This window comes from Hipposideros armiger, unplaced genomic scaffold (genome assembly GCF_001890085.2).
Source record: "Hipposideros armiger isolate ML-2016 unplaced genomic scaffold, ASM189008v1 scaffold_128, whole genome shotgun sequence".
Classification (NCBI taxonomy): Eukaryota; Metazoa; Chordata; class Mammalia; order Chiroptera; family Hipposideridae; genus Hipposideros; species Hipposideros armiger.
The window spans coordinates 894,821-921,877 of NW_017731478.1; the positions used below are offsets into that span (position 1 = coordinate 894,821).

The 27,057-nt window shown below is 56.7% G+C and overlaps 1 protein-coding gene across 1 annotated transcript in view; it reads left to right on the forward strand.

Moving 5' to 3' along the window:
• Positions 1-27,057, forward strand: part of NCOR2 (nuclear receptor corepressor 2) — a 192,075-nt gene that overhangs the window by 49,816 nt on the left and 115,202 nt on the right. Inside the window, 5 exon segments of the mRNA XM_019648881.1 lie at positions 7,080-7,279; positions 13,099-13,226; positions 15,403-15,580; positions 21,799-21,978; positions 25,940-26,053. Coding sequence (XP_019504426.1) covers positions 7,175-7,279; positions 13,099-13,226; positions 15,403-15,580; positions 21,799-21,978; positions 25,940-26,053 — 705 coding nt within the window. The 5' untranslated portion in view covers positions 7,080-7,174.

Consider the following 27,057-nt stretch of genomic DNA (forward strand, 5'->3'; position numbering starts at 1 on the left):
TGTGGGGAGGGTTTGTCATGGCTGTGGTTTTTCTCTCTCTCTCTCTCTCTTCCTTTTAAAATTAGATGGGAGAAGAGTCGAGGAGGAAGTGATTTTGAACAGATCCCTGTGGCGGAGGAGCAGGGCTGTGCTGTGCTGGCCAGAGTCCAGTGGACACAAATGTACCAATTAAATTGGAAACAAACGGGCCTGCTCGGCAGCTCCAACCAACACTACTTCCCTTCTGCTCGCCTTGGAGGGGGCGTGGGGTGAGCGGGGCCTGGGTCCGTGGTTTTGGAGGTCAGAATCAGGCCTGGCTGCTTTCTGGCTGTGTGACCTTGGGCCAGTGAGCTCACCTCTCTGAGCCTCAGTTTCCTGATCTGTCGAATGGGGATGATCCTGTGTGGTGAGGGAAATTGGAGATGCCCCCTGCGCACGTGCCTGTGGTTGAGGTCCCGCCTGCTGGTGGTGAGGGGATATGAGGAAGCTGGGAGGGTGTGAGGCAGAATTGGGGGTGCTCACATCACAGTGGCTGGGGGGCCTTTTTTAGGGGAAGGGAGAGATGGGGCCGGTGTCTGGTGTGTTTTGCCCCTGTTTTTCCCTGAAGGTCGGTGTAGGCATGGCCCTCCAGCAAGGCTGATGCAGCCGTGTGTCCTGGGACCTGGTCATCCCCACGTACCTGGAACCTTTCTCCCCATGGTCCCTGGGTGTGCGTGACCCTTTAGGGTACCCACCTCCCCAGGTGCCTGGACCCATGGGCTGAGGGACCCACGCAGAGGAGAGTGGAGTGGGGCACAGCCCTGCCACTCTTTGGGCCTCAGTTTCCCCGCCTACAACAGGAGTGTTTTGAGTGAGATGTGTGCAGTTAAGGCTTTAGGGCTGGGACGGGCAGCCCCCCTCCTCCCTCCGTTCAGACCCTGCAAGGCCCGGCTCACCTCCTGGGAAGCGCTGTCTTCAGGTGTGGGGCTCCCCATCCTGTATGAGCTTCTGATTAGAAACTTGCTCTATCGTTCAGTCAGTTCCCTTCACCCAGCCTTAGTTTGCTCATCTGCAAAGTGCGGGTAGTAATATAGAAACTCCCGCTGTTACTGATGGTATTGTCGTCGTTATGGTTAGCTTGACCCCCGCCCTGCCTCCCCCCGGGAGTCTAAGCAGGGCCAGTGTAGTGATAACCACAGCTCTCGTTTCGGGAGCCCTTCTCTGGGCATGGCGCTTTCCGTAGATCTTTTCCCAGTGAATCTTCCCACCGGTCTTGCCCTGGTTGGATTCTGAGGTGGTTTCTCCAGGGTCTTCTGTGCCCAGCAGGCTGGGGCTTGAGAAGCAGTTTTGTGGGCTTGAGGGCTCCTGGGGTGAATGTGCTCATCTGTGCCCCCCACAGTGGCTGGCAGGGAACCTGACCTGGGAAGGCCCTAGGGGTTGCTTTAAAAAGTGAGACCAGAAAAACCTTGGAAAATGGAACAGTGAAACTGATATCCATCAGTCAGTCTATCTGTTCATCCATCCTTCCATCCATCCACCCACCACCCACCCACCCAACCCCTGTTGAGTTACCTGGCTGGCGGTTTTCCCTGTTGGGATGGGCCTATCACTGGGTGTCAGCGGAGTGGCAGGCCTTTATGCCTGACTGGTTCACTGCTGTAACCCCAGTGCCTGCACATTGTAGGTGCTCAAATAATTTCCTGATTGACCAGAATAGGGAGGAGACGCCATTTGGGATGGGTTTGTCATGCCTGGTCCCAGCTTGGGGGTGGGCAGGTGGCAGGCTTGAGGGCAGCACCCTGAGAGGGGCTCTCAGTGTGGTGACAGAGGCACTGCGCCAGGCGCTGGGATATAGCAGTGAACAACACAAATATTTACTGGGTTAAATAGTGCCCCCTCCAAAATTCATGTCCACCTGGACCGTGTAAATGTGAAGGGGGCATTGCCGATGTCATTAGTTACGATGGGTCACACGGGAGTAGCGTGGGCCCTGATCCACTGACTGGTGTCCTTGTGAGACGAGGGGACACCATAATGAAGACATAGAGACAGAGGGAGATGGAGACAGATGCTGTGATGTGGCCCCAGGACCCCAGAAACTGGAGTGGACAAGGCCGGAGTCTCCCCATGAATCTCCAGAGGGAGCGCGGCCCTGCCGATAGCTTGATTTGGGACTTCTGGCCTTCAGAACAGTGAGAGAATAAATTCCTGTTGTTTTCAGCCACCCAGTTTGTGACAATCTGTTAGGGCAGCCCCAGGAAACTAGTACACCTACTGTGTGCCAGGCAGGCACCATGCCTCTTGGGGATTCAGCAGTTAATGCAAACAATTGTGGAGCAGCTACTGAATGTCAGACATGGTTCTAGATGCTAAAGAGACAGCAGTGAGGGGGACTGACGGGCCCCTGCCCGCAGGCTCCCAGTGCATCCGTGTGCCTCTGGCCTGGGACAGGCTGGCTAGGGGGTGGGGGTGTAACAGGCGTGTGCCCTCCGCGGGACCCGTAGCTCCTCTGAGCACCCGGAGGGGTCTGATGAGTGTGCGTGGGCGCATGGGCGTGTGCTGGGGGCTTCTCTCTTGCCTGGCAGCTGGTTTTTAATTCTGAGGCTCCCCCATCTGCCACAAGTTCCAATGTCGGTGCCCATTAGTTCCAGGAAAATTACAGGCACGTGTGGCGCAGACAGCTCACCTTTCATGTTCTCTGCAGCGCGGGCTCAGGTCTGAAGGCTCCCAGGCACATTTCAGCAGTTCTGTCACCTTAACAAGCATGCCCCACCCCCCTCAGACATCTCAGCCCCAGGAGGCTGTAATTCCACCCTCCCCCCATCTGAATCAGGCTGCTCAGGACGTGGAAGATTAGGGGATGTGTCTCTGTTTGGCCTTGGCTGTCCTACCTGGGCTGGAGAGGAATGTGGGGGCAGGAGGCCCCACAGAATTTTTCAGGATTGCCTCCTCCCCCACCGAGGACAGAGGCCTCTGCCCAGCAGGGTAGGGCGGACATGTGTAGGGGGCTGTGACCCCCCCCTGCAGGACAGGGTCACTCATTGAGCGCCTGCTGTGTGCCACGCACTGTGATTGGCTCCGCGGGTGCAGCAGAGAGCAAGGTGGATGTGCAGTCAGAGCCAGGGCAGTGACAAGGGACTGTGGGGTTAGCAGGATCGCGGGGTGCCGCCACATTGGACATGTAACCTGTGGGGTCTCCCGTGGGCAGCTGAGTGGCCCTTGCTGTGTGCCATCCCCGGGGCAGGTGTGGTAGAGGGCCACGCTGGAGCCCCTGTCGGCCATTCTTGGGGAGCTTTGCTGTGGGCTGTGTGTGGGGAACCCTTCTCCGGCCGGCTCCTGGGGCTGCAGGGCAGGCTCTCTGGTGCCGTGGTTTGTAGCTCGGCTGTGCGAGGCCTGGTTGGGACTCGGGCTCAGAAGCATCCCACGCCACCTGGCCAAGCAAGTCCTTCACCTTGCTGGAGCGCTGGCTTTCTCCTTGGAGCCCCGAACTTGCTGAGCTTGCCTTATTGAGCACCTGCTGTTTACCCAGCACGCCTCACAAGCATGCATTCTCGCAGCGGAAACCCTCATGTCCATTGGCAGCTGAGGACACTGAGGCTCAGAGCCCTGGGGCGTCGTGCCCAAGGAAGGGAACGAAGGGCTCCCGTCCCCTGGGGCTGCTTGGCCTCTGTCACCACATGGTGAACTCTCTCTGAGGCCTTCCTGCCATCTGCCGCGTCTCCATCTCTGTCACCGTTGCCCCAGTCCCACCAGTGTGGTCTTTCACTTGGATGGTTGCAGGACTTCCCTAGGTCTCCCGGTTGGTTCTGCCTTTGCTCTCCACAACCTGCTTGTCAAACACTATGACCCTTTACTGTCCCCTCAGCCACTGTGGTGGCTCCCCGTAGCCTTGGAACAAAATTCGTCCTTACCGTGGCCCCATCTTCACCCTCGGCCCCCAACCACCCATCTGCTTCCTGCCTCTATGGATTTGCCTATTTTACATACATGGAATCATACATTATGTGGTCTTTCGTGTCTGGCTTCTCTCACTTAGTCTGATGTTTTCCATATCGTAGCGAGTGTCCATAATGCATTCCTTTCAATGGTAGAATCACGTTCCACTGTGTGGCCATAGCGCAGCCTGTATCCATCATGAACTGGTGGACACTTGGGCTGTTTCTTCCTTCGGCTGTTGTGATTAGTGCTGCTGTGAACATGGGTGTACATTTATTTGTTTGAGTCCCTCTTTTCAGCTCTTTTGGGTGTGTGCCTAGGAGTGGAATTGCTGGGTCATATGGTAACTCGATGTTGAACATTTTGAGGAACTGCCAGACTATTTTCCTAAAGTTTTTTTTTTGAGTTGGCAACGAATGTGGCTGAGGTTGGGAGGGGTGGAAATTGGGTTTATTGAATAAACTCATGGTGAATGAGGGAGGCTTGAGGTCCACACAGTCCCCCAGCTTTGGGGACAGCCTACATGTGAGGACGCTGGGCCCCAGGGAGTTGGTGGGGTGAGCCCTGGATTGGTGAGCGGGAGCGGGACGGCTTTAGCCCCCCAGCTCGGCAGCGGATACCCTGTAAGTCTTGAGGGAGTGGGAGTGGGGGGCGGGGATGCGGCTGAGGAATCTCTAGGGCTGTTCTGAAAAGGTGTCACCTTCCCGGCTTCCGGAGCCCGCGTGCGGTGCCACCTGGAGCATCTGGCAGGGGCCTGCCATCCCCAGTCAGCATTTCATCAGGCAAAGGAGGTTAGAAACGACTCGTCACCACTTTATGCACCACAGAATCAAATGCCAATTTGGAAGTGGCCATGGTGCTCTTGGAGGAGGGGCACACGGCGTGAAGCAGCAAGCAGTGCATCTGCCCAAGCTCTGGCCGCGTGTCCTTGGGGAGAGCAGAGCAGGCACCTCTTTAAAACCCAGACAGGGAGGAAGAGAATGGGCTTTGCCACTTCGGACGAGTGGGCCTGCGGGCTTTGAGGCCAGCGGGAAAGGGGGACTTCTGAACTGGCCCAGCATTGGTGGCCACCCCTGACCCCTCTCCCAAGACCAGTCTCGTGTGTCTGGGCTGCAGGACAGATGCCGCGTTGTTCCTGGTGGAGCTGGCAGGACAGCCCTCCCTCCCGCCCACAGCGAGCACCCTAGGACTGGGTTACTGCAGTGACAGTTCTAGTCATGGTAATTAATCACAGTAGCTCCCGCTGGCTGTTACCCAGCCAACCGGACTTGTTCCTGTGTTACCCGTACATCTTGTCTCAGGGGCTGGGTGAAGCCCACGCAGGCGCTCCCTGAGGTGGCTGCAGGGGTGTCAGGCGTCTCTCTGGACTTCTTCGGCTCTTCAGTGTTGGAAGGCTGGACGGCACCCACCCGAAGGATTGCCTCCTCTGTGCCTCCTTCCTTCCCTGGGTGAGTCAGAGCTTTTGGTGGCAAGTGACAGAAACCCAGGTTGGACTGGTGAAGGCAAAACACCCTTCTCTAAATAAAGAAGCAGACTTTGATTTGCCTTCAGGCACAGCTGTCATCAGGACCTGAATGCGCTCTCTCCACCCTTCAGCTCCACCTTCCTTCCCGTTGGCATCTTCTGGGGCAGGCTCCTGTCACATGGTGGCCCCCAGATGCTCCAGGCTCTCATCCTCCCAACTTAGAGCCCCAGTAGAGAGGTTCAAGCGAAAGGCTCAAGACTGACACTCATTGGCTCAGATTGGGTCACATGCCCGTCCCTGAACCAATCACACTGACCCAGGGAAAGCACGACTCTGATTGGCCAGGCCAAGATCACGTGGCTACTCCCGGAACCTGGGGACTAAAGATAGTTCCGGAAAGGAAAGTCAAGTCTGTAGTAGCGGAAGATCAGGGTGGGGAGTGGGATTCAGTCAGGACCCCCAGACTGGGGCTTCATCCCTCCTCTGACCACCATGATCTCAGCCTTCCCTCCTGTAATTGTCCACATGAGACCTCCAGCCGGCAGGTCACCAGTGGAGGGCTAGGGCGGCCACCCGCTTGGAGAAGGACAGCTGCTCATGGGAGAGCAGAGAGATGCGGGACCTCATTGCAGGAAGCTCAGGTACTTCCTATTTACCTGGTCACGTGAGGTTGCATGGGCATGTCCAGAGGGCCCCTGCACCATCTTGGATTTCCCTCAGCTCTGGGCGTGTGGGAACGGAGGGGAGGTTTGCACGTGGTGAGGGCCTGATGGACATGCCTTTTCTGAGTGGCTGAGTGTGGAGGAGGCCTGGGGCGTGTCAATCCGGCTCCCACACCGGCTCGGGCAGGGAAGCCCGTCCGTAACCCGGGGCCGGGGGAATTGGAGCAGTAGCCAGCAGAGGGGATCGTGGGGAACGTGGGGGCCCCGGAGATGCCTGGGCAAAGGCAGCTTCCGATGAAGGGCTCCCTTGCTCCCTTGAGTTCTTTCTTTCTGGGCCTCAGTTTCCCATCTGTGAAGCCAGTGGCTGTTTCTTAAGATTCTTTCCAGTGTGGGCACGGATGGTTTCTCTGTTGCCCCCAGGAACCTTTGGGGGCCCAGGTGGCTCTCGTCCGTGCCCTCGGCTGTTTCCCTGGTGTGGCCCTTGGTGTCCGGTCCACCGCTTCCATCTCGTGTCTGTCCTGCTCCCACATCATAGCCTCACGCTCCTGCAGAGGGTCACCCGGAGGCCCGGGCTGGCCTGGCCTGGCCTTGCCTGGGGTCACTCTGTGACCCACATCCCGCCCTAGCTGACCGTGCCCACCACCGCCCCGGGCGGTCATGTACCTCCCCCAGTCGTGCCTCTCGGGACAGGCTCTCAGCTGCCTTTCATGAGCTTCCGGCTGCTCTCGGAAAACTTCTTGGAGTGGGGTCAGGGGGCGAGGGGTTGTGGGGGCAGCGCACAGGGGGGTCCTGTGCCTGCTGAGTGAGGACCTTGGGAGTGGGGGAGGGCACCCCTCTTCCTGGTGTAGCTTGTGGGGCGGCTGGTGGCTTAGCCTGTGGCTCAGTTCCTCCAACGCGGTGTCATGTCTCCTGTGCTGTCAGTGGGCACGGAGGAGGGTCAGGGGGACCTGTGTCCTGCTCCTCCTCACAGGCACCAAAGGAAGGACTTGGGGCCCCCACCAGGGTCCCACGAGGAGTCGCTGCCCCGCGTCTGATCTTCTTTCCTGGTTTTCTCACAGGTTCCTGTGACAGGGCGGCCTGCAAGCAGATGACGAGGACTGGCTTATAGTCCTCAGTGGCCATTGAGAGGGAGCTTATCTGAACAACCACCGCCATGTCGGGGTCCACGCAGCCTGTAACGCAGACGTGGAGGGCCACCGAGCCCCGCTACCCGCCCCATGGCATCTCCTACCCCGTGCAGATCGCCCGACCCCACACGGTAAGGGGCGCCCGGGCTACCTTGGGGTCCTTCTGTCATGTAGTCCCCGCCCCATTCCTTTTTCTCCTCAGAGCCAGGGTTGGCGTGGCTCACTGTGTCCCTGAGGGGAGGTGGGGGCCTCGGGAGAGACCGTGGGGGTCCGCAGCCTTCCAGGCTCCAGGCATCTGGTAAAATCTCCTAGTTCCCGCTTGAAAGCTGGGAAGATGGAGACCAGGGCCAGGCTGAGCTGGGGTCTGCGTCTGAGTCAGCAGTGGGATTTGCATGCAAACATGAAGTGCCTGCTGTATACATTTCCCTCACAGCCAGCCTCACCTTGCTCTAGGATTGGGGTGGCTTCCTGGGGGCCACTGCTCGCGGTCCTTCCCCTCTCTGATCCTTGACCCTGGAGTTTCTTCACTATGGTGATGGTCGTGGCGCCAAGACAATGAGGCCAGCACATGTCATGTCTGAATTCCTGATCTGGGGGTCCAGGGTGGTGGTTCTGCTCAGCGAAGGGGACGGCTTGCCTTGGCCGGGGGAGCAGGTGTGCTTTCGGTGCTTGTGCCCTCACAGCCAGCTCTCCCAGGCTGCTGCCCACATTTCCTGCCCTCACCTCTAGCTGCATGAGGACAGGCCTTTGGTTCTGCTCTGTTGGCATTTATTAGGTACCTCCTGTATACCATAGCCTCGTGTGCTTGCCAGAGGGCTCTCAGGATCCTGGTCCTCCCCCGTTTGGCCTCCTGGCTGCTGGGTAGGGGGTGTGAGGCCCCTTAGTCACAGCTGGGGGAGCAGCTGGCTCTGCTGGCATGCAGGGGTCCTGCTGGCCGGTGTGGTCCTTCCTCATGAGACACAGGAAATGGCATGGAACGACATTTCCATCAGAGAGTGAAGCGTGTTTGCATATGAACACACTGGCCCAGCCTGGGGGTGTCCCAGACGGTGGCCTCTTGAGGACATACTCCCCCTCTTCCCCCGAAGCTTATCAGAGCCGGCGCATGAAGGAGTTATGAGAACTGTCCCCTGCATGGAGTCACCAATGAAAGAGCACCTCGACTTGTTTTCCCATTTTGCAGATGAGGGGACTGAGGCTGGGAGGTAAAAGCACTGTGAGAAGGCAGCCTGCTTCAGCCTCAGGGTCCCGAGCCCAGTGTCGGATGCCCGTTTATTGGGCCCCTGTTGTGCCCAGGGCTGAGGAGTATGCCCCTGCAGGTGAATTATTACATATCGCCATTGTCGTTATGATGGGCGCCAGCAACAATGACAATTAGGGGCTCTCATCTGCGGAGCACCTCCTACAGGGCAGACGTTTTGCTCAGAGCCCTGTAGGTGTACAGTACACAGGCTCCTCTCCCCTGATCACCCCAGTGGGGGGAACCCTTATGCTCTCAGTTCTGTAGATAGGAAATATTTTGCCGGTGAGGAAACAGGACAAGTAACCTCTCTGAGCCTTAGTCTGGCATCCACAAGATGGGGGTAATGAGAGCACCTGTCCCCTGACTGCCATCAGGACTAGACACGATCTGCGCACTGTCCTCAGGGCACTGCCTGACACGCTCAGCCCCAGGTGCCCAACTGCTGTTATACTGTGTTACTGTCACTGCTAGCTGCCCAGAGAGGCCGCCTCCCCTGGGGCCCCCTGGCACGTCTCTCTGGCTTCTCTCTTCTCATCCCCTCCTGCTAGGTTTGAACCCCTCTTGCACTCCTTCCCCGCAGGCCCAGCCTCGGGGAATCCTCCCACCCCTATAGACCCTGCCTTCCTGCTGTTTCTCCTGCCCTTTGTTCTGGCTGGGTCCTCTCGGTCATTTGGGGTCACCAGCTGACCCCAGACACCTCCTATTCTTCCCTTGCTGGACTGTCAGTGACACAGGCTGTGGCTGTACAGGACACAGTGGTTACCACCTGATCCAGGCAGGAGGCTAAGGCCAGGGGTGAGCGGGGCCCTGGGCAGCCGTTGGGTGGGGCGTCTTTATCCTGTGTGATAGCAGCAGTGGGTCCTGACGACTGTCTACCCTGCCTTGTGCTGGAGCGGCCCAGCAGGGACCCTGGCTTATTAACTGAAAGGCAGGAGGGAGAGTCCTGGGCATCCTGGATGGGGAGCGTGGGTGTGGGGGGGTCTTGGTCTCCTGGGTGTGTGTCTGGGGCTGGAGCCATTTTCCCTTGGCTGGTGGGCAGGGAGTGTTGGGTCTGTAATCTGGACCCCTCCCCACCAGCCCATCCCAAAGGCGGGGCAGGGTTTGGGAGTTGTTCCTGTTTCTTGAGACGGGAAGACAGGGTGGAGGAGAGGGGAAATCGAGGCACAGAAAGACAGATGCCCCGTCCAAGGGCCAGGTGGGAACCGGGTGTCCCAGCTCCTGGTACAGTAGCTGAAGCAGGTGTGCTGGGGTATAGGGGCAGGGCCTGGACACAGGGACCTGTGACCTCCCTGGGACTCAGCTCACTCCCACACCTGCTCCCGACAGGCTCGCCTCCGGGGGTGGCACCTCCTGGCCCTGAGACCTCCTCCAGGCACTCTGGGCATAGGGTGGCTTTGATGGCCAGTGCCCTCTGCAGCCCGAAGAACCTCCAGGTGGGGCTTTGAATCGCTGTTCCTCCCAGATTGCTGAGTGGCATCAGCTGCTCACTTAACCCTGTGGGGGCAGCCTCAGTTTTCCCATCTGTAATATGAGCGTCGTGGGTCTGAGCCCTTGAGGTGCTTGGGGTGGTGGATGCACGTGGCAGTCCCCTCTTTCCCCCTGGCAGGAAGCCCGAGGAGGCTGTGTCCCTTGGGACTGCAGGACTCTGGACTCCGAGGGGTGGTGGGAACTGTTTCCTCTGCTGACCGGGCTTTTGGCCTGTGTCAGCTGCAGGCCGCTGCAGTGTGACGCCCATTGCAAACGGAAGGTGGTTCTACGTGTGCTTGCAGACAGGGGCCTGCACCCCAGGCTGTGGAGGCCACGTTCCACTGACCCAGCTTCAGGCACACTCTGAGCCTCTGTACGTGTCGTAGTGCGCGTGGCTCCTGGAGTCCCACCTGCTCCCCCTGCAGGGTCTCTCTATGCCCTATTCCCTCCCCCACAGCATCAGGACCCCACATTTTTCCCTTAGGGTCTTTCCTTGGGACAGAGGGTCTCCCAGGATTGAGGGTCCCGATGCACCCTCCTTCCTTGCCTCCTTTGGGGGGTTTTTGTGTCCCAACGCAATTCTGCCTTCTCCCCCAAATCCCCCGGAACCCCCTGAGTTCCCCTGAGCTTCTGCAGTCCTTGTGTTGAATGAATGTGTTAAAGTCAAAAGACACAGGGTCTGGATTCCAGAGCTACCCCTTCCTGCTGTGTGGCCTTGGGCAAGTTAATTGACCTCTCTGTGCCTCATTGTAGAAGGGCAGTTTAGAGCACAGGCTCTGGAGTCAGACTTCTTGCATTCACGTCCTGCCTCAATGAGGCCCTACCTGTGAAACTTTGGACAAGTGGCCTTACCGCCCTGTGCCTCAGTTTCTCCATCAGTTGACCAAGGGTAGTTAAAAGACGGTGAGGATAAAATTAGTTGACATGTGCAGAGGCCTTTGCCCGATGCCTGGACAGAGTTAGCATGCACGGATGTCATGGAATGATAGTTCTGATGATGACACTCTTATTATGACGACCGTGTAGCTGTTAGTATCCTTTTCATTTCCTTCCTAGAGCACACTGTGGGCTCTTCCTCTAGAGGCGGGGTGGCTGACCTCTGTAAATATTTCACATTTTTTGGGCCATGCTGTCTCTGTCACAACTAGCAGCACTGCTACTGTTGTCTCGTGAAAGCAGCTCAGCCAAGACATAAAGCCATGGCCGTGGCCATGAGCCAGTGACATGTGACGAAATAGGCTGAGCCTGACTTTGGCCTTGGGTTGCTGACTCCTGCCCTAGATCAGTGCTTATCAAACTCTGTGGGAAGGACCAGTCTGTTTCATTTCCACTTTGTCACAAACTGATACGTGGTCCTACTGCGTGTGACCCAGTTCACAGATGCAGGGAGGTGGTGGGGGAGAGGGGGTCTCGGCTGAGGCCAGGAGGCCCTGGGGTGGAGATTGGTGTGGACACTGCAGGAGTGGCCCCCAGATCCTTCTTAGAGGGACTTTGCTGACAAGCTTATCCCACTTGACTCCAGAACTGGGAAACTGAGGCCAGAGAGTTCATGCAGTGGCTTGTCCACACCCACGCTGGTGGGGCCCCGTGCGCCACGTGCCTCTTCCCGCCTCGGTTGGCACTTAGGTTGGCAGTTGTAAGTGCTGTCTTGCCGAGGACGTCTCCCAAGGGATTGGACTGTCTGCCTCTCTGCCACTTTGCTTTTGTGCAAAAGAGCCGGTGGGAGAAATTTCCTCCTGGCAGACTGCAAGGCCTGCTGATTGCTTTTCACACCTCTGTGCGTGCGTGCGCACGGGAGATCTTTGCCTGGTGGCCTCGCCAGAGTGATCCCAGAGGCCTCCACTCCCTCCCTCGAGCCCTTTCTTCTTCCTTCCCTCCCTCCCCCACACCTCCCTGTCTGCAAGCACCTGGTGCTTTGTGATAGGCATCGTGCAGTGCAGGGGTGGAGGAGGCTGAGCCCTTCTGTGCCTTCTGGAAGCTGCCCTCAGCCTTGGAGTAAATCCTGTAGAGAGTGATGTGGCATTAGAGGTAGGAGGCCCAGAGGCCTACTTCCATCTGGGCCAGTCACCTCTTTCAAAGGTGAGGAAACCGACACTCAGAGGGTTTGAGTGATGGACAGATGCCGCCAGCCGCGGTTGCCCTTGCAGCTGGGTCTCCACATTGGGCTGCCTGGGAAGGCCTTTTCCGCGACGCTCCCAGCCCGAGGTTGACGGGGTCCCTGTTGATTCCAGTTCCTCATCCTCTCTAGCCTCCGGCCTTTCATCTCACATGCTTGTTTTGGAGGAGAGGGTCTGAAACATACATTCCCTACACACTTACCTGGTGTCATCTGATTCTCTTTGCAAAAATAACTGCTTTCAAAAAAGAATAAACCAGACAGCAAAAGAAGGACTAGATTTTTTTTTTTTTTTAATGGAAAATTGGGAGAATTTAAAGAAAGGTGCCAAGAAGCAACTAAATCACCTGCAGTCCCGCGCTCTCTCTCCGGAACCTTACCCGTGTCAGACATCACTAATTGATTGCCACACACACAGTGTAACTGACTGTTCTAGACAGACAGAACTAATCAATTTGGATTGGTACATGGATAAAGCCTTTCCCGTTTTCTTGTTGGAAAGACTTGTTTCTATCTTTTTTTCTTTTTTTTCTTCAACATTTTAATGTTTCTCCAATCAGGGTGTAGTGACAATTGGGGCACACCTGATTTGTTAACGTTTAGTTCTTCCTTGGATGACAATGGCGAATGGATGGCATTTTACTAAAGTATGAGGGTTTTGCCTGCCGTTTATTCTTCTGACTTGGATCTGTGCTTACGTATACGACACACGAGTGCGGGTTTTTCCTTTGTTTCGGGGCCTGGTCTTTGAGCCTCGCAGACCGTCCCCTGGTGTGTGACGCCCGCGCCTCGCTGTCTCACGTGGATCCGTGTTCACTGAGGGCCCTTGGTCGACACCAGGCCGCCCTTTCATCCCAGTCCCCCCTGCTGACACGCGGGCTCGGCGTCCTCTGGAAAGCGGGCAGAATCGCAGAGCTGCAGGGCCGGCCCGGAGTGCCCACCCACTTAGCTATATGTGCCACTGCACATTGGCCCCAGGAATGCCCTCTGGCCTCGGGGGCCAGGGAGGACGAGGATGAGGGCGGGGACCTCCTGGTGCAGGAGCGAGCCCTGGGCAGGGGGCTCTTGGGTGTAAGGTGGGCCGTGCCGCCCTGGCATCAGAGCTCACTCTGCTCTCTCTGCAGGACGTCGGGCTGCTTGAGTACCAGCACCACCCCCGTGACTACACCTCACACCTGTCACCTGGCTCCATCATCCAGCCCCAGAGGAGGAGGCCCTCCCTGCTGTCTGAATTTCAGCCCGGGAATGAAAGGTGAGAGGCGGCTGGCACCGCTCCTTGCTCAGACTCACGGAGCCATTTCTCAGATGGGGAAATGGAGGTGCACGGAGAGGAGGCACTTGCCGGGTTGGTGTTAGATGAGGGGGTGCCAGGCTCTGTGTTTCCCTTCTACTGGGGGCCAGGATGGGGATGGTCCGCTCCATGGCCCTCGGACTTCCTGCGGTGGGTCTGCTGTGGGTGCGTGGCCCATGCAGGAGCGGGTGACCATCAAGATACGGGGGAGTGGGCTGGGTCGCTTGTTGGGAGGGATGTGTCCACGCTGGGGTACACACAGGGAGCCCCCTTCCTTCCCTCCTATTGTCCTCCCCCTTTTCTTCGAGTCCTCTTCTGTCCCTCAGCTGGCACACAAGGCCCTCTTGTGTCTGCCCGCTGCTGGGCCAGCTTTGCTTAAATCCACGTAGGAGGGAACGAACCAGTGTGGCAGTGTGGGAACCCCAGCGAGGGGAGGGCCAAGACCAGAGCAGGGCGCACGTTGCCTGAGAGAAGAACAGCACCAGTTGCCTGGTCCTGCGCATCTAACACGTGCTGGCCCTTTCTAGGCTGTGGGCATGCAGTGGGAATCCAGACAGATGGCTCTGCCCACAGGGCGCCCCCATGCCACAAGCACACACACAGTGACTCCAGACATGGCAGGTGACCTGTCACCTACTGAGCGGGAAGCTGCTGCTTGGCTGGGATGGCCAGGAAAGGCCTCTTGGAGGAGGGACTCCTGGTTGCTAAGTAGCCGGCCATTCAGAGAGCTGGGTAAAGGCACCCAGGTGGCAGGAACAGCACACGCAAAGGCCTGGAGGTGAGAAGGTGCTTGGAGTGTTCCAGAAAGGAGAGGAGCCTGGTGCCTGGAGTGAGCAAGTGATTGGGGGCAGGGGGTGAGTTTCACGGGCACTACGGGACGCTTTTGAGCTTCGGGTGGACTGGATATAACGTCTCCTCTCATAGCTTTCAGGCTGTGTGGAGTGATTGTAGGGGCTGGGAGACCCCTGAGGCTGGGCTGGCCCAGAGGCCCCGTCCCATTGGCTTCCCCTGTCGCTGCGCTGAGGCTGCGAGGTTGGCGGATGGCCTGTGTTTACTCACTGGGACTAGAAACCCCGGAGACCTGGCCTGAGCCTTTGCGTTACCACATACCCCTGGAGGTGTCCCAGGACCACACAGGGAGGCCACCACCAAAGGCCATGGCCGCGGTCTTTCAGGAGCAGGTGGTCTTGAGTGGGCGGATGCTTCGGAGGTGGGAGGGGGTGTGGCTGGTGGGCAGGGGGGCTGCTGTTGGGAGGAGGTGCCGCGTGCGCTGAGACCTTTAGGAGGAGAGGGAGCTTGGAGGGAACAGGTATGTGTGTTCTTGGCCCTAAGGCAGGAGTGCGGTGGGCCAGGTGAGCAAGGGCCAGACGAGGCAGGGTCTGAGCTGGAGGGGGATGAGTCTGAATTCTGTTCCAAGTTTATTGGAAAAGGCATCGACTTGAAACACATTTCAGTAGGGGCAATGTTTGGGCCGTCTGGTGAGGAGCAGTAGCTAGAGGTGCAGGCCGGGTGTCTTGGGTCTGCTGGGCGTGCTCAGGAAAGGCCGTGTAGTCTCTGGGGCACTTTCCTCCGCTGCAGACTGCGGAGGAGGATTAAGGAGAGCCAGGCAGAAGGGGTGAGGCTGGACAGCTCCCATCTCTGCACCAGGCAGATGGGCTGAGCTGAGAAGGAGACGAGGCCAGGTTTAGCAGCAAGAGTGCTGTGATCGGCTGGTGATGTCTGCCCTGGGTTGGTGATGTGCGCATGGTATCGTGTGTGTGATGATCTGACTTAGTCCCCCAGTGCTTTTCGAACGTGACAGGGCCTACGAATCACCTGGGGATCTTGTTTAAGTGCACAGTCTGACTTAGCAGGTCTGGGGCAGGACTCAAGATCCCGCGTTTCTCACTGGCGGGGCTGCTGCTGCCGCCGGTCCTGGGCCACACTTGGGGCGAGGGTGGGCGGGATCACGGCGCATTCTCTTCCTATAAGCACAGTGAGTGAATGTCGATTTAAAGGAAGACAAGTCTGTCCCTGAGTCTGTGTGCCCCTGGACAGGTGGGCACTTCTCTCGCAAGATCGAAGAGGGCACGGTGCACAGTAGGTGTGCAGCGGGGAGTGCAGCAGACGTGATGCCATGTGCCCTTGCCTCTTGCAGGTCCCAGGAGCTTCACCTGCGACCTGAGTCCCACTCGTACCTGTCCGACCTGGGCAAGTCGGAGATGGAATTCATCGAGAGCAAACGCCCTCGCCTGGAGCTGCTACCCGACCCCCTACTGCGGCCCTCACCCCTGCTGGCCACAGGCCAGCCTGGGGGCTCTGACGACCTGTCAAAGGTAAGGCCTGGCCCCCACTGGGAGCGCCTCCAAAGGTTTGGCTTCTGCTGCGATTGAGCCGCATGCAAAGGAAAGGGGAGGTGTGAGGGACAGCTTGGGCAAAGGCCGGGAGGTGGCCTGAGCACGGGGCGGGCAGAGGCTGGGCGGTAAGAGGACTGTCAAGATGAGGCTTTCTCTGCGGGCCATTTCTTGGCTGGAGAGAGACAGCTGTCACCCGTGTGTCCGGTCTGCGGGGGCCACCACACTCCCAGTGTCCTAGAGGGCCCTTTCGTTTCACTCATCTTGAAAACAGCAAGTCAGAGCTGAGATGGTGGTCGGAGAATGTGCATAGATTAAGCGCCTACCGTTTGCTGCTGCAGGGGGTGGAGCTCTGCCATCAGTACAGCTCAGGGCAGTTGACGCCGGAAGCTCCTTTGGTCTCCATTTTCGTGGAGGAAGCCGACTGAGGAATCACAGCCAGTGGCCCAGATGCGTCTGTCCCCCAGGGTCACCCAGCTGCCTCGAAGCTTGTTATTTCACAGTCTCTGCCTGGGCTGGGGTGGGGACTGCGGCCAGGTGACATGCTTGTCCTTGGCCGGCTACGTGATGGATGGCCCTTCTGTGCGTGCTGCGCAGTTCCGTTAGGCTTCTTCACAACCGCAGGGACACACATTAGCTCATGAACGGTGTCCCAGCTGCCGGGCGAGGTCAGCGCTCGCTCATCTCACCGCAGCACTGGTGGAGGTGCGTGGGGACTGGGAGCCAGACCAGGGGAAGGAAGTGGCCCACTCAGGCCAGCCGGGTCTTCTTCCCTGCCAGATGCCGGGTGGAATTGAATGGTGGCATTTCAGGCTGAGGTGGGTCCTTTATTCGGGAGCTGGCAAAAAAGGGGTGTTCCCATGGTGGTAATGGTGGCGGTGACAAGTTAACATTGAGTGAGCCCTGGCTGTGTGCCAGGTGCCAGTGTCACTCCACAGTACCTTCTCAGCCTGATGAAATCTGACCCGCGGTTCGCTTTCATAGATTGGGGACCCAGGCTCAGAGAATGGAAGCTGCTTGCCCACGGCCATGAGGAAGTGGGGGAGCGGAGACTGAAGCCCAGGCAGCCAGGCCCTGTAGCCCAGCCCTGCCCACTGGGCTCTCCGGCCACAGGCTACCCCTCTGGTCTCCCAAGTGGGGTGCCGCCTCCCTCCTCCCAGGGCCTGCCGTCCCCCAGTTTCTGCTCCCCACCCCCCAGCACCCAAGCCTGTTTCCTCCTCCTCATAGCTTTGGCTGCTCAGCCTCCTGGGAGGGGTGCTGCCACATGGAGAGCTGTTCCCTGGCGTGTCTTGGACAGCCAGGGAAGTGGCGTCTGTGTGAAGGGGGCGCAGGGCCACGCCAGCGAGGCTTCATTTCCTCCCTCGGGACCGGAGCCCTGAGTGGGCCGTGCCCCTGCACTCATGTCCGGCTCTGCCCAGAATACGCGCTGGCAGTTGTCTGGCCCGCCCAGGCTGGCTCCCAGAAGATGGGCCCGGAGCCCTTGGGCCTGTGGGCTTTTGTGAGGGTCCATGTCTCTCGTGGCTCTGAGTCTGACTGCTTGTCCCTTTCCTCCTGGCGGCTCCCCAGGGGCTCCCTCTCCCTCTGTGGGTCTTTCTCAGTCTCCATGTCTGTTTATCTGTCCCTGTCCCCTGCCTGTGTGTGTGCGCGTGCATGCGTGTGTGTGTGTGTGTGTGTCTCTCTCTCTGCCTTAGTCTGTCTTTCTGTTTCTCCGTCTCTGTGTCTGCCTATCTCTCTTTGTTTCTCGCTGTGTTTCGTGCGCGCGCGCCTGCCTCTGCCTGGGTGTGTGTGGTTGTCTGTGTCCATCTCTCTCCATTTGTCTGTCTCTCTGTTCTCTTCCTGGACCCTGGGGGTAGGGGAAGAACGGCCCGGTGTTGGGGCCTGGCTGGACCCACTACTGTAATTGCTACAGGCTGTGAGGAGCATTTGGAAAGTTTGAGCACATTTTGGGCAGAGGAAGAAGCTGGGGAGAGACGGCTCCGAAAGTGGTCAGATGTTTTTTGCGTCTGCTGTTTGGAATTCAGCTGGATGCATAAGACAGGAATTTGATGGGTTTTGTTTTTTTTTACAGCCCCCCACCCTACCCCTGGCTGTGTTCCTTTTTCATATAAAAATGTCCTGTTTTATCATTCTTCCCTGCCTGGAGCCTCCTGTGGCACCAGAGGCCTCCTTTGGAATTCACCCAACTTTGTTTTAGGGACTTTAGAATCATCATACGCCTAGCCGTTTCTGAAAGTCCCTTTGTGCATTGGGGCTGTCTTGGCTGAAAGGACCAGAAAGCCCAGGCCAGACTGACTCAAGTAGGAGTCCTGGCTCAGGTAACTAAGATCCAAGGGTTTGCTGACTTCAGGCACAGCTCGGACTGGGTGACGCGATGCGATCAGGTCCCCACGTCTGTCCGTCTCTTGGCTGGGCCATCTTCCACGTGGTCTTGGTGTGTTAACAAGAAGGCAGTGTGTTCACTGTAGGCCTTCATCTTCCCACGTTCAAGGCCACATTTCCAACCCAACGCTGTTTCCCCCCTTGCCTTTGAGTGGGGCCCAGCCTGAGCTGGAAGCCGTCGTTGTGTCTGGGGGAGCAGACTGAGTGCCTGATGCTGGCCCTGCTCCATCCTGGAGCTGGGATGGCGGGGGGGGGGGGGCCCTCTCCAGCCCCAAGCCTTTTTCTGCCTCTGTGTCTTCAGTTTGGCATAATGAGTTTTTTCTCTTCTACGTTGGCCTGCATTTTTACACCAAGGGCATCTGATGGGGAAAATGGTGCCAACTGCTACCTGGCGGCTGCTTGGGGTATCGGTTTGTTGCTTTCCTCCTGCGGGTTTGGGCTGAAATGAAGGCAGCAGCCATCGGGAGAACCATCTGGAGGCCCAGTAGCCAGGTCCCTTGGTCCCTCCCATTCCTCGAAAACTCAGCACCGGAGACAGCACTCTTTTCCCTCCCTGGTGTGCATTTCACAACAGGAAATTAGCCATGTTAACGCGAACAGTTCAGTGGCGTTCAGCACATTCATAATCCTGTGCAACCCCCGCCTTTCCATATTCCAAAGCATCCCTATCACCCCAAAAGGAAACCCTGTCCCCATTAGCAGTCACTCCCCAGCCCTTGACACCCACCACTCTACTTCCTGTCTCTGGATTTGTCTATTCTGGACATTTCCTATAAATGGAATCCTACAGTATGTGGCCTTTTGAGTCTGGCTTCTGTCACTCGGCATCATGTTTTTAAGTTTGATCCATGTAGCGTGTGTCGGTGCTTCACTCCTTTATTGTGGCTGAATCATAGTCCAGTGTGTGTGGCCACCACATTTTATTTATTTATTCAGCCTTGGATGGACCTGCGTGTGCGTGTTTGGTGAGAATGAAAGCTAAGCCTGAACCCAGAGGAAGAACCCATTGAAGAAGACAGCTCTTCCCGTAGCGTCAAGAATTTAAGGAAAAGTTACCATTAACTTTTCCAGCAGTTCCTATCGGTTGCCAGTTGCTTCATCTAATGCTTGGTGTTGCCAGCTTTGGGGACGGAAGCCTTTTTTGCTAAAGTTGCTTTTGAGAATTATTCCTGGGATGGCCTCACGGATAAGGGGTATCCTGGCCCCCAAAGCCTTTCTATCCACAGCCCTCGTTTTTGTTCTGTTTAGCTCCCTTCTCAGTCCTGGTGGAAGATCAGGGGTGCAGGGGAGACATTTCCTGTAGCAGATAATGCTGCTGGGCTCCACGATCCATGTCCCCATCTACCTTTGGTCTCCAAGAACCCCGAGAAATGAATGCGGCTGCCAGGAGACCAGCCAAGTGTCCTGGGGGCGTGGAGGGGAAGGCCCATCTCAGTTAGGGTCTGGGGGTGGTGGCATGGGAGGCGGGTCTGATGTCAGCTGACAAGTTGATGGTGTTGGGCGCTGCAGACAGAGAGCACAGCTTGTGCAGACGCCTGGAGGTGCCAGAACTCACGAGCTGCTTGTGGTTTTTTGGTGTGGGAAGGGGTCAGCTGCCCACAGCCTGGGTGTCTTGCCAGCACAGCCCTTGTGGGGGTCAGATACGGCCCCACACCCACCGACACCACGTCCACATCCCTTCTGAGCATTTTCCTAGGGACTTTTTCTTCCACACACAGTGTTGTGTCTAATTTCGGGGGGTCCTGGACCCTGGAAGGGATCCACTCTTGCTTTTCTGCCCAGCCCCGCGGTTCTGTGGGATGAATGAATCCGTGGCTTGGCGCGTTTCTGCCGTGGGAGCCCCTGCAGCCTGGTTTCGTGCTCCGCCTGCCTCTGGAGAGTTCTGAGTCCCGGCCTCCCCATTCCTGCGCCCTCCAAGCCAGGGCTGCATCGCTTTGTGGCTGGTGGCCTTGGGCTCATCATTGAACCTTGCTGGGCCTTAGTTTTCTCATCTGGAAAACGGGGGAAATGATATTGCCGCTTCCCGTGGTGTTGGTGACAATTACGAGTTAAGACTTGTGAATTGCTGAGAGCAGGGGTTGGCAAACGTGGCAAGCTCCAGACTTGGCCCTCAGCCTGTTTTTGTAAATAAAGTTTTACTGTCACACAGGCCTGCCCACTCATTTGTGTCTTGTCTGTGGTCACTTTCCCAATGCAGTGATGGGTGAGTAGTTGGACAGAGACCGAAACGCAAAGTCGAAGTATTTTCCCACCCGGCTCTTTGCAGGGAAGTGTGCTGACTGCTGGCTTAGAGCAGTGCCAGGCCTGTGCCTCCAGGTTCTCAGGTTCCTCACCTGTGCAGTGGGGATGAAGCATCAGCCCTCTAGCAGGGGTGCAGCAGGGCCCCGGTGGAGGGAGCGCTGAGGCCTGGGGCAGGCTGAGCTGTGAGTTGCGCCTCGTGTAATGTCTGGGGCTCTCTGTGCAGAGTGGCCTCAGCAGCGTGCAGGGTCACGTTTGAGGGACTTGAGGCTTTTTCTGCATTTTCCCTAAGGGTCTGGGTATGTGGAGTGCCTAGGGGTCCCGACTCCAGCTCTCCCCATGTTTCAGATGGAAATGCTGAGCCCAAGAGGCAAACCCAGTGTGTCATCCCAGCGTGACACCCTCGGGCCCTGTGGGACTTGTGGGGTCTGTGTGTGTGTGTGGGGGGGAGTAGGGGTGGGGGTAGGGAGAGGACAGATACCCTGAGATTGGCTCAGCCTCTGCTGGTCCCGAGGTGGTGGGGCAGTTGGCAGCCCTGGGGCTGCAGTTGTCCCCGGGAATAATGTGTCTTCTGTCCTCTGGTGCAGCTGCTGTGGGGGTGGAGAGGCAGCGGCCTAGAGCTCCTGCTGGGGCCTCCGCTGCCAGCAGCTGCTGGCTTGGCCTTGAGGATGGCACTGGGCGGGGGCTGGGTTCTGCCCCCAGCGCTAGGCCTGGAGTGGGGTTTTGGGGTAGGACAGTTCCAGCCAGTGCTTATGCAATGCTCTGCACATTAACTCATTCAAGCCTCACAACAGGCTGGGAGGTGGGAATTGTCTCCTTCTGCAGATGAAGAAACTGATGCAGGGAACGCTTGCATGATCTGCTTGAGGTCACGGAGCTGGGAGGTGATAGAGGGGGTGGGGGTTTGAACCCAGGGCCGTGCAGGTGAGCGCTAATGAACTAATTGGTCGTAACTGAAGGAGACGATGAAAAACCCAATGAAGGGTTCCCTGGTTTCACACGTTTTTGAAAACAACTCTGTTTCACAAAGAGTCAAGCTCAGTGAAGGGAAAACATGAAAATACTGACCAGTAAATAAAAAGTTCTCAACCACCGCCCAGAGAACCCCTTTTTACATCTCTGCATCTTGTTCTCGTATGTGTTTGTATATGCATGTGCATTTTCTGCAAAACCGGGTTCGTCCATGTGATATTCTATAACTTGCTGGTTTGGACTGAGTATCTGAACACCAAATAAGTGTTCCTGGAGGGTCAGCTGGGGCCAGTCCTTGGGGGGGGATGGAGGCTGAGGGTCTTGGTGCCTGCTCTTGGGGAGTTTGGTCCCGTGGGGGGACACAGGTGGAATAAGTGGGGAAGAGAGGAGGCTTCACTTTTACGATAGGAAGGGTCCGACCTGTGCAGAATGGGTCACAGGCTGGGAGGTGGGACGCCTAAGCAGCGCTGGGATGTGACTGGGCCGTGACTGTCATGGCAGGTGCTCCATGTGCTGGTCCCGGAAGTCCGAGCTGGAAACTCGGGGTGTATTGGGGGCGTCGGGCTGGCGGTGCCCGTGCTGACCCCACGCCCGTTTTCTCTCTGCCACAGGACCGCAGCCTGACGGGCAAGCTGGAGCCGGTGTCTCCCCCCAGCCCCCCGCACGCCGACCCTGAGCTGGAGCTGGTGCCTCCGCGGCTCTCCAAGGAGGAGCTGATCCAGAGTATGGACCGCGTGGACCGCGAGATCACCATGGTGGAGCAGCAGATCTCCAAGCTGAAGAAGAAGCAGGTGCGAGCACGAGGCGGGGCGGCTTGGAGCCGGTAACGCCGGTCCGGGCGGTCGGGAACGTGCGCTGAGCACTGCGCATGTGCTGGCTCGTTTTTTTTTGTGTGTGTCCTTTACGCGTATTGGACAAGGGCGCTGGGGTGTGGTGATTGGCCGTCCAATAGAGCTTTCTGCAGTGATGGGACTGTTCTAGGTCTGCAGTGTCCCCAGTGGTGGCCCGCCGCCCTGGGACCGCTGACCTCTTGAAATGTGCCTCGTGTGGCCGAGGAACTGAAATTTTAATTCAGTTTAGTTAGAATTAAATGAAGCGTGCACTTGAATAGCCACGTGGCTACTGTAGTGGCCAGCATGGGAACAATGGGTGAGGTCAGACTGTCTGCGTTCAGATCTCATTTCTGCCACTTCCCAGCCACGGGGGGTGGGGGGTGGGGGTGGACTGGTACTTCTCTGTGCCTCACTCTCCTCATCCATGATGTGGAGGGAAATGTCGCCTGGCTTTGGAATCTCAATGGGCTGGGCCGTCTAGCTCTGCCTCAGTTTCCTTGCCTGTGAAATGGGCACAGAAACAGGGTCATGTGGTAAAACGAAATCCTCATTGTGACTGTCAAAACCAAAGGAAAAGTTAATACACATATTTATAATAATAATTTATAATTTCATTTTTAATATTGATAAAAACAATAGTCTGCGTTTTCCCAGTTTTACGCATATGTCCCTCTGCTCAGATGTCCCCACCACAGATAGATCCCTTCCCCACATTTTATAGGAGCCCTTACGCTAGCCATGTTCTGTCCTGGGGCCCAGCAAATCCAGCCAAAGCCAGCTCTGTGCCTGTTTTTGTAAATAAAGTTTTACTGGCACACGGCCACATCCATTTGTGTATGTTTTGTCTGTGGCTGCTTTGCAGGTACAGTGGCAGAGTTGTGTGGTCATAGCAGACACCATGTGCCAGCAGAACCGAAAATATTTACTATCTGGGCAGGGTCCTTGTATCCCCGTTCACTGCTGTGCTCTTAGCCGTGCTGGCATATAGTAGGTGCTCATTAAAAACTGTTGATGGAGAAGTCAGTGTGACACTGACTTGACACTGGAGTGTCTGGGTTGTGCCTGGGAACAGGGTCACACCTGGTCCTCCCCAGGTGAGGAAGTGTGGACTCCATGTAGGATCAAGGCCCCACCCCGGCACCACGGGCGGTAGAGTGAAGGCTGATGGGAGAAGGCCCACTGGTGGCAGTTCAGGGCCCTGAGACAGGTATTGAAAAGGATGTATGGGCGTGGGGGGCATTGATTCCAGGGGGGCATCTGGGCTGTCCCTGGCATGGACAAATGGGACTTGGGCATGGCCCAGCAGCAGCTGGGCCGGTCAGTGAGGCTCGGCATTGCATTTTGACATTAAATTTAAAATTTGGAATTTTTTTGAGCTAAAGTTCACAAAACATAAAATTGCTCCTATTAAACTGAACAATTCATTGGCATTTAATACACTCCCAGTGTTGTACAACCACTCCTTCTATCTATCGGGTTGTCGGGCAAGTCATGACACATTTTTGCATTGAAAAACATAGAAAAATGTGTCATGACTTTCCTGACGACCCATTAGTTCCAGGACATTTCCATCACCCCAAAAGGAGACCCCAGACCATTTAGCAGTGACTCCTCCTTTCCCTCCCCACCACTTTCCTGCCTCAGGATTTACATATTCTGGACATTGCATGTAAATGGAGCCACAGGGTATGTGACCTTTTGTGACCGGTTTCTCTCACTCAGCGTCTTGTTCCTTCATGGCTGAGTCATTCCGCGGTGCGGATAAGACTCCGTTTTCTTTACCCATTCACCCACTCATGAACATTGGGTTATTCCTACCTTTTGGCCATTGTGATTGTGCTGCTGTGAGCGTTTGCGTTCACGTGTTTTGAGCACCTCTTTCTGGCATAGGCAGACCTCGGAGATACTGCGGCTTCCATCTCAGGCCACCTCACCAAAGCGAACGTCACAATAAAGCGAGTCACTCCAGTTTTTTGGATTCCCAGTGCATAGGAAAGTCATGTTCACACTGGACTGTAATCTGTTAAGTGTACAGTAGTAGTATGTCTAGCAAAAACAATGTTCAGACCTCGATTAAAAAATACTTGATTGCTAAAATATGCTAGCCACCCTCTGCGCCTTCAGCGACTCCTACTAATCTTTTTGGCGCCAACAGACTCGCTTGATACAGGGATGCCACAAACCTCCCGTTTGTGAAAACATAATGTCTGCAGAGTGCAGGGAGGTATGTCTGTATCTAGGAGTGGAGTTACTAGGTTATAAGGTAACTGTTTCGCCTTTCGAGAAGCTATCAAACTACTGTCCATAGTGGCTACGCCATTTTACACTCCTGTCAGCAGTACACAGGCTCCCAGTTTCTCCGCATCCTCGTCCACCCTTGCCACTTTTCGTTTTTCTTTTTAATTACAGCCACCCTGGGGGGTATGGAGTGGTGTCCCGTTGTGGTTGTGTTTGCGCTCAGTAGCCGGTTTTTTATCCAGCTGCCCAGCAGCACTTCCCCACGTGTCACCTTTGGCCTTCAGAACGACCTTGAGGTTGGCACTGTTACTCCTGGCTTTCTCTGAGGAAGACACTGAAGGTCAGAGAGGTTGAGTGACTTACTCGCCCAAGGTCACACAGAGCTGGCGATGGATGGAGTCGAGGTCTGAGGCCACGTCTGGCAGAGTTCTCAGCCTCCTTCTCAGCAGGGTCTCTGTGGTATTTCTCTCCTCTCCTGCTGGGAGAGAATCCCCGCCCACATTTTGCAGCTGTGCACTTCTTCCATTTTTGGGCTTCATTTGTTTTAATGATTTTTGGAGTGATTTTGATGCTTTTGTCAGATGCTAGCTGCTTTTCTGGAAGCCACCACCAGGGGTCGCTGCGGGGCGGAGGCAGCTAGGCTCCCCCTAGCCAGGCTTTTCTGCCCCCAGGAACCAGGACTGGATTTTCTGGTTCCTTCTGCATTGCCCTGCTTTTGTCCGCCTTTTTGGGTTCATAATGGTTGTTTGCTCCATGGTCACGGGCAGGCTGTGTGAGTATTATCATCAGAGAACAGCGTTCTAATCTCAAGATGCCTTATCAGCTTGCACGCCTGCCCACGGGCCTCCCTGTGACCTCGGCCAGTGTCCAACGCCCTCGGGGCTTTACTTGCCCTTTTTGGTATAAAGCAGACAGCAGCATGAAGTGAAGTCCTTTATGATTTTTGGAGGAGAGGGGATCCCGAATGAAGACCCCAGGGCAGATGATGACGATGGTGGTGAGGATAATGAAAAGCTGCTCGTCAGGCCTCACTGCTTCGCACACAGCAGCGCATTTAGGCCTCACACCAACTCTCTAGGGGAGAAACGCCAATTATCCCCATTTCCCTGATGAGGAAAGCGAGGCTCATAGATGTTTAGCAACTTCCCAAGGTTACACAGCCAGGAAGTAGAAGGCATAGGATTCCAACCTGGGCAGTGGCTCCACAGCCTCTCCTGAGGGTGGTGGCACTTGTGATAAGAATGAATGATAGCAGCTGGCTCTTAGCGAGCCCCCAATCTATGCTGTATGTGGAAACTTATCCTTTCCTCCCCGCAGCCCTATTAGGGAGACACAGCGATAAGCCCCATTTAGAGAAGAGGAAACCGAGGCACAGAGCGGAGACATGCTGCTTGTTTATGCCTAGCTGCTAAGTCCCCAGGTGCGATTGAACCCAGCAAGGCCGGCCGCAGAACCCGGAGGCTGGAGCTGGCCCTGGGCTGGGCTCTTCCCTGCGGGGAGAGCTGGGGCCTCTCCAGGGCTCGGAGTTCCCGAGGGTGACTCAGAGGAAATGGTTAGCAGCCTGACTTCCTGTGCGCGTCCACCAGCCGGGCTGCACGGGGCCGCCCCTCGCCGTGGGGTGCTGCCTCTGCTCCTTCCGCCTGCCAGCACCCTTACCACCACATTCTCCTCCTTCCCACAGCAACAGCTGGAGGAGGAGGCTGCTAAGCCGCCCGAGCCCGAGAAGCCGGTGTCGCCACCGCCCATCGAGTCGAAGCATCGCAGCCTGGTGCAGATCATCTATGACGAGAACCGGGTATGTGTGTCGTTGTCCCCCACCTTCTGCTCGCCCTGTGCTGACCACCAGGGTTACCTCGAAGGACCTGGCTCTTTCCCTGGGCCTCAGTGTTCCCTCCCACCCGTGAGCTGGGGACCTCTGTGACCCTCCTTCCGCCCCATACACAGACCCTGGTTTGTGGGGAGGGGTGGCCTGTGGAGACCCATCCTGGTGTGGCTGCAGCCTGTTCTGCTCAGACGTGGCACCGGTGTGAACTGTGGCTGCCTGTGGGATGCAGTATGAGGTGGTAGGCGTCAGGTCGTAGGAGAGCGTCAGGGACCAGCTGACCGGTGGGGCCGATAGGCAGTCCCTTAGGCACGTATGCAGAAGTTCCTGTAACACAGATAGTAATGTTATTGTCATTAACGGTCACAGCAAACGTTAACTAACCAGCTCCTCCTTTTCATGCAATGGGCCAAGTTCTTCACAAGGTGATCCTAGGAGGGTAGGTACAGTAAGCTTCCATTTAACCCGTGGAGAAACTGAGGCCCAGAGAGGTTAAGTGACTTGTCCAAAGTCACACAGCTAGAAAGTGGTGCACCTGGGATTTGAACCTGTGGCCCATCAGACCCCAGGGTCTGATTTTTCAGCATTGGCCTCCACTGACATTTCGCCCTGGAAGGGGCCTCTGCGTGGTTGCACCCAGGGTCTGTAGCAGGCTGTGGGGGCTCCTCTGGATCCATGGAGGGCAGCTTCTGGGTGTCTAGAGGGGGCTCAGTCTAGGGGGGGGGGACTGAGGGTCCCCAGAGCAGAATGTCTCCAGGGAATGAACCTCCAGGGTCTGAGCTGTCCTGAAGTGGAACCTGGTGTCTGGCGAGGTGGTGAGTTCCCCGTCATCCTAGTCAAACCACCGAGAGCTCAGCTTTGATAGTTTACATTTGACTCTTTTTAAATGTGCTCAGGTCCTGTGGATGTTGAGTCTTCTCCCTTTAGTTTCAGATGAGGAAACAGGCCCAGAGAGAGACACTGTTCCTTGTCTGAGG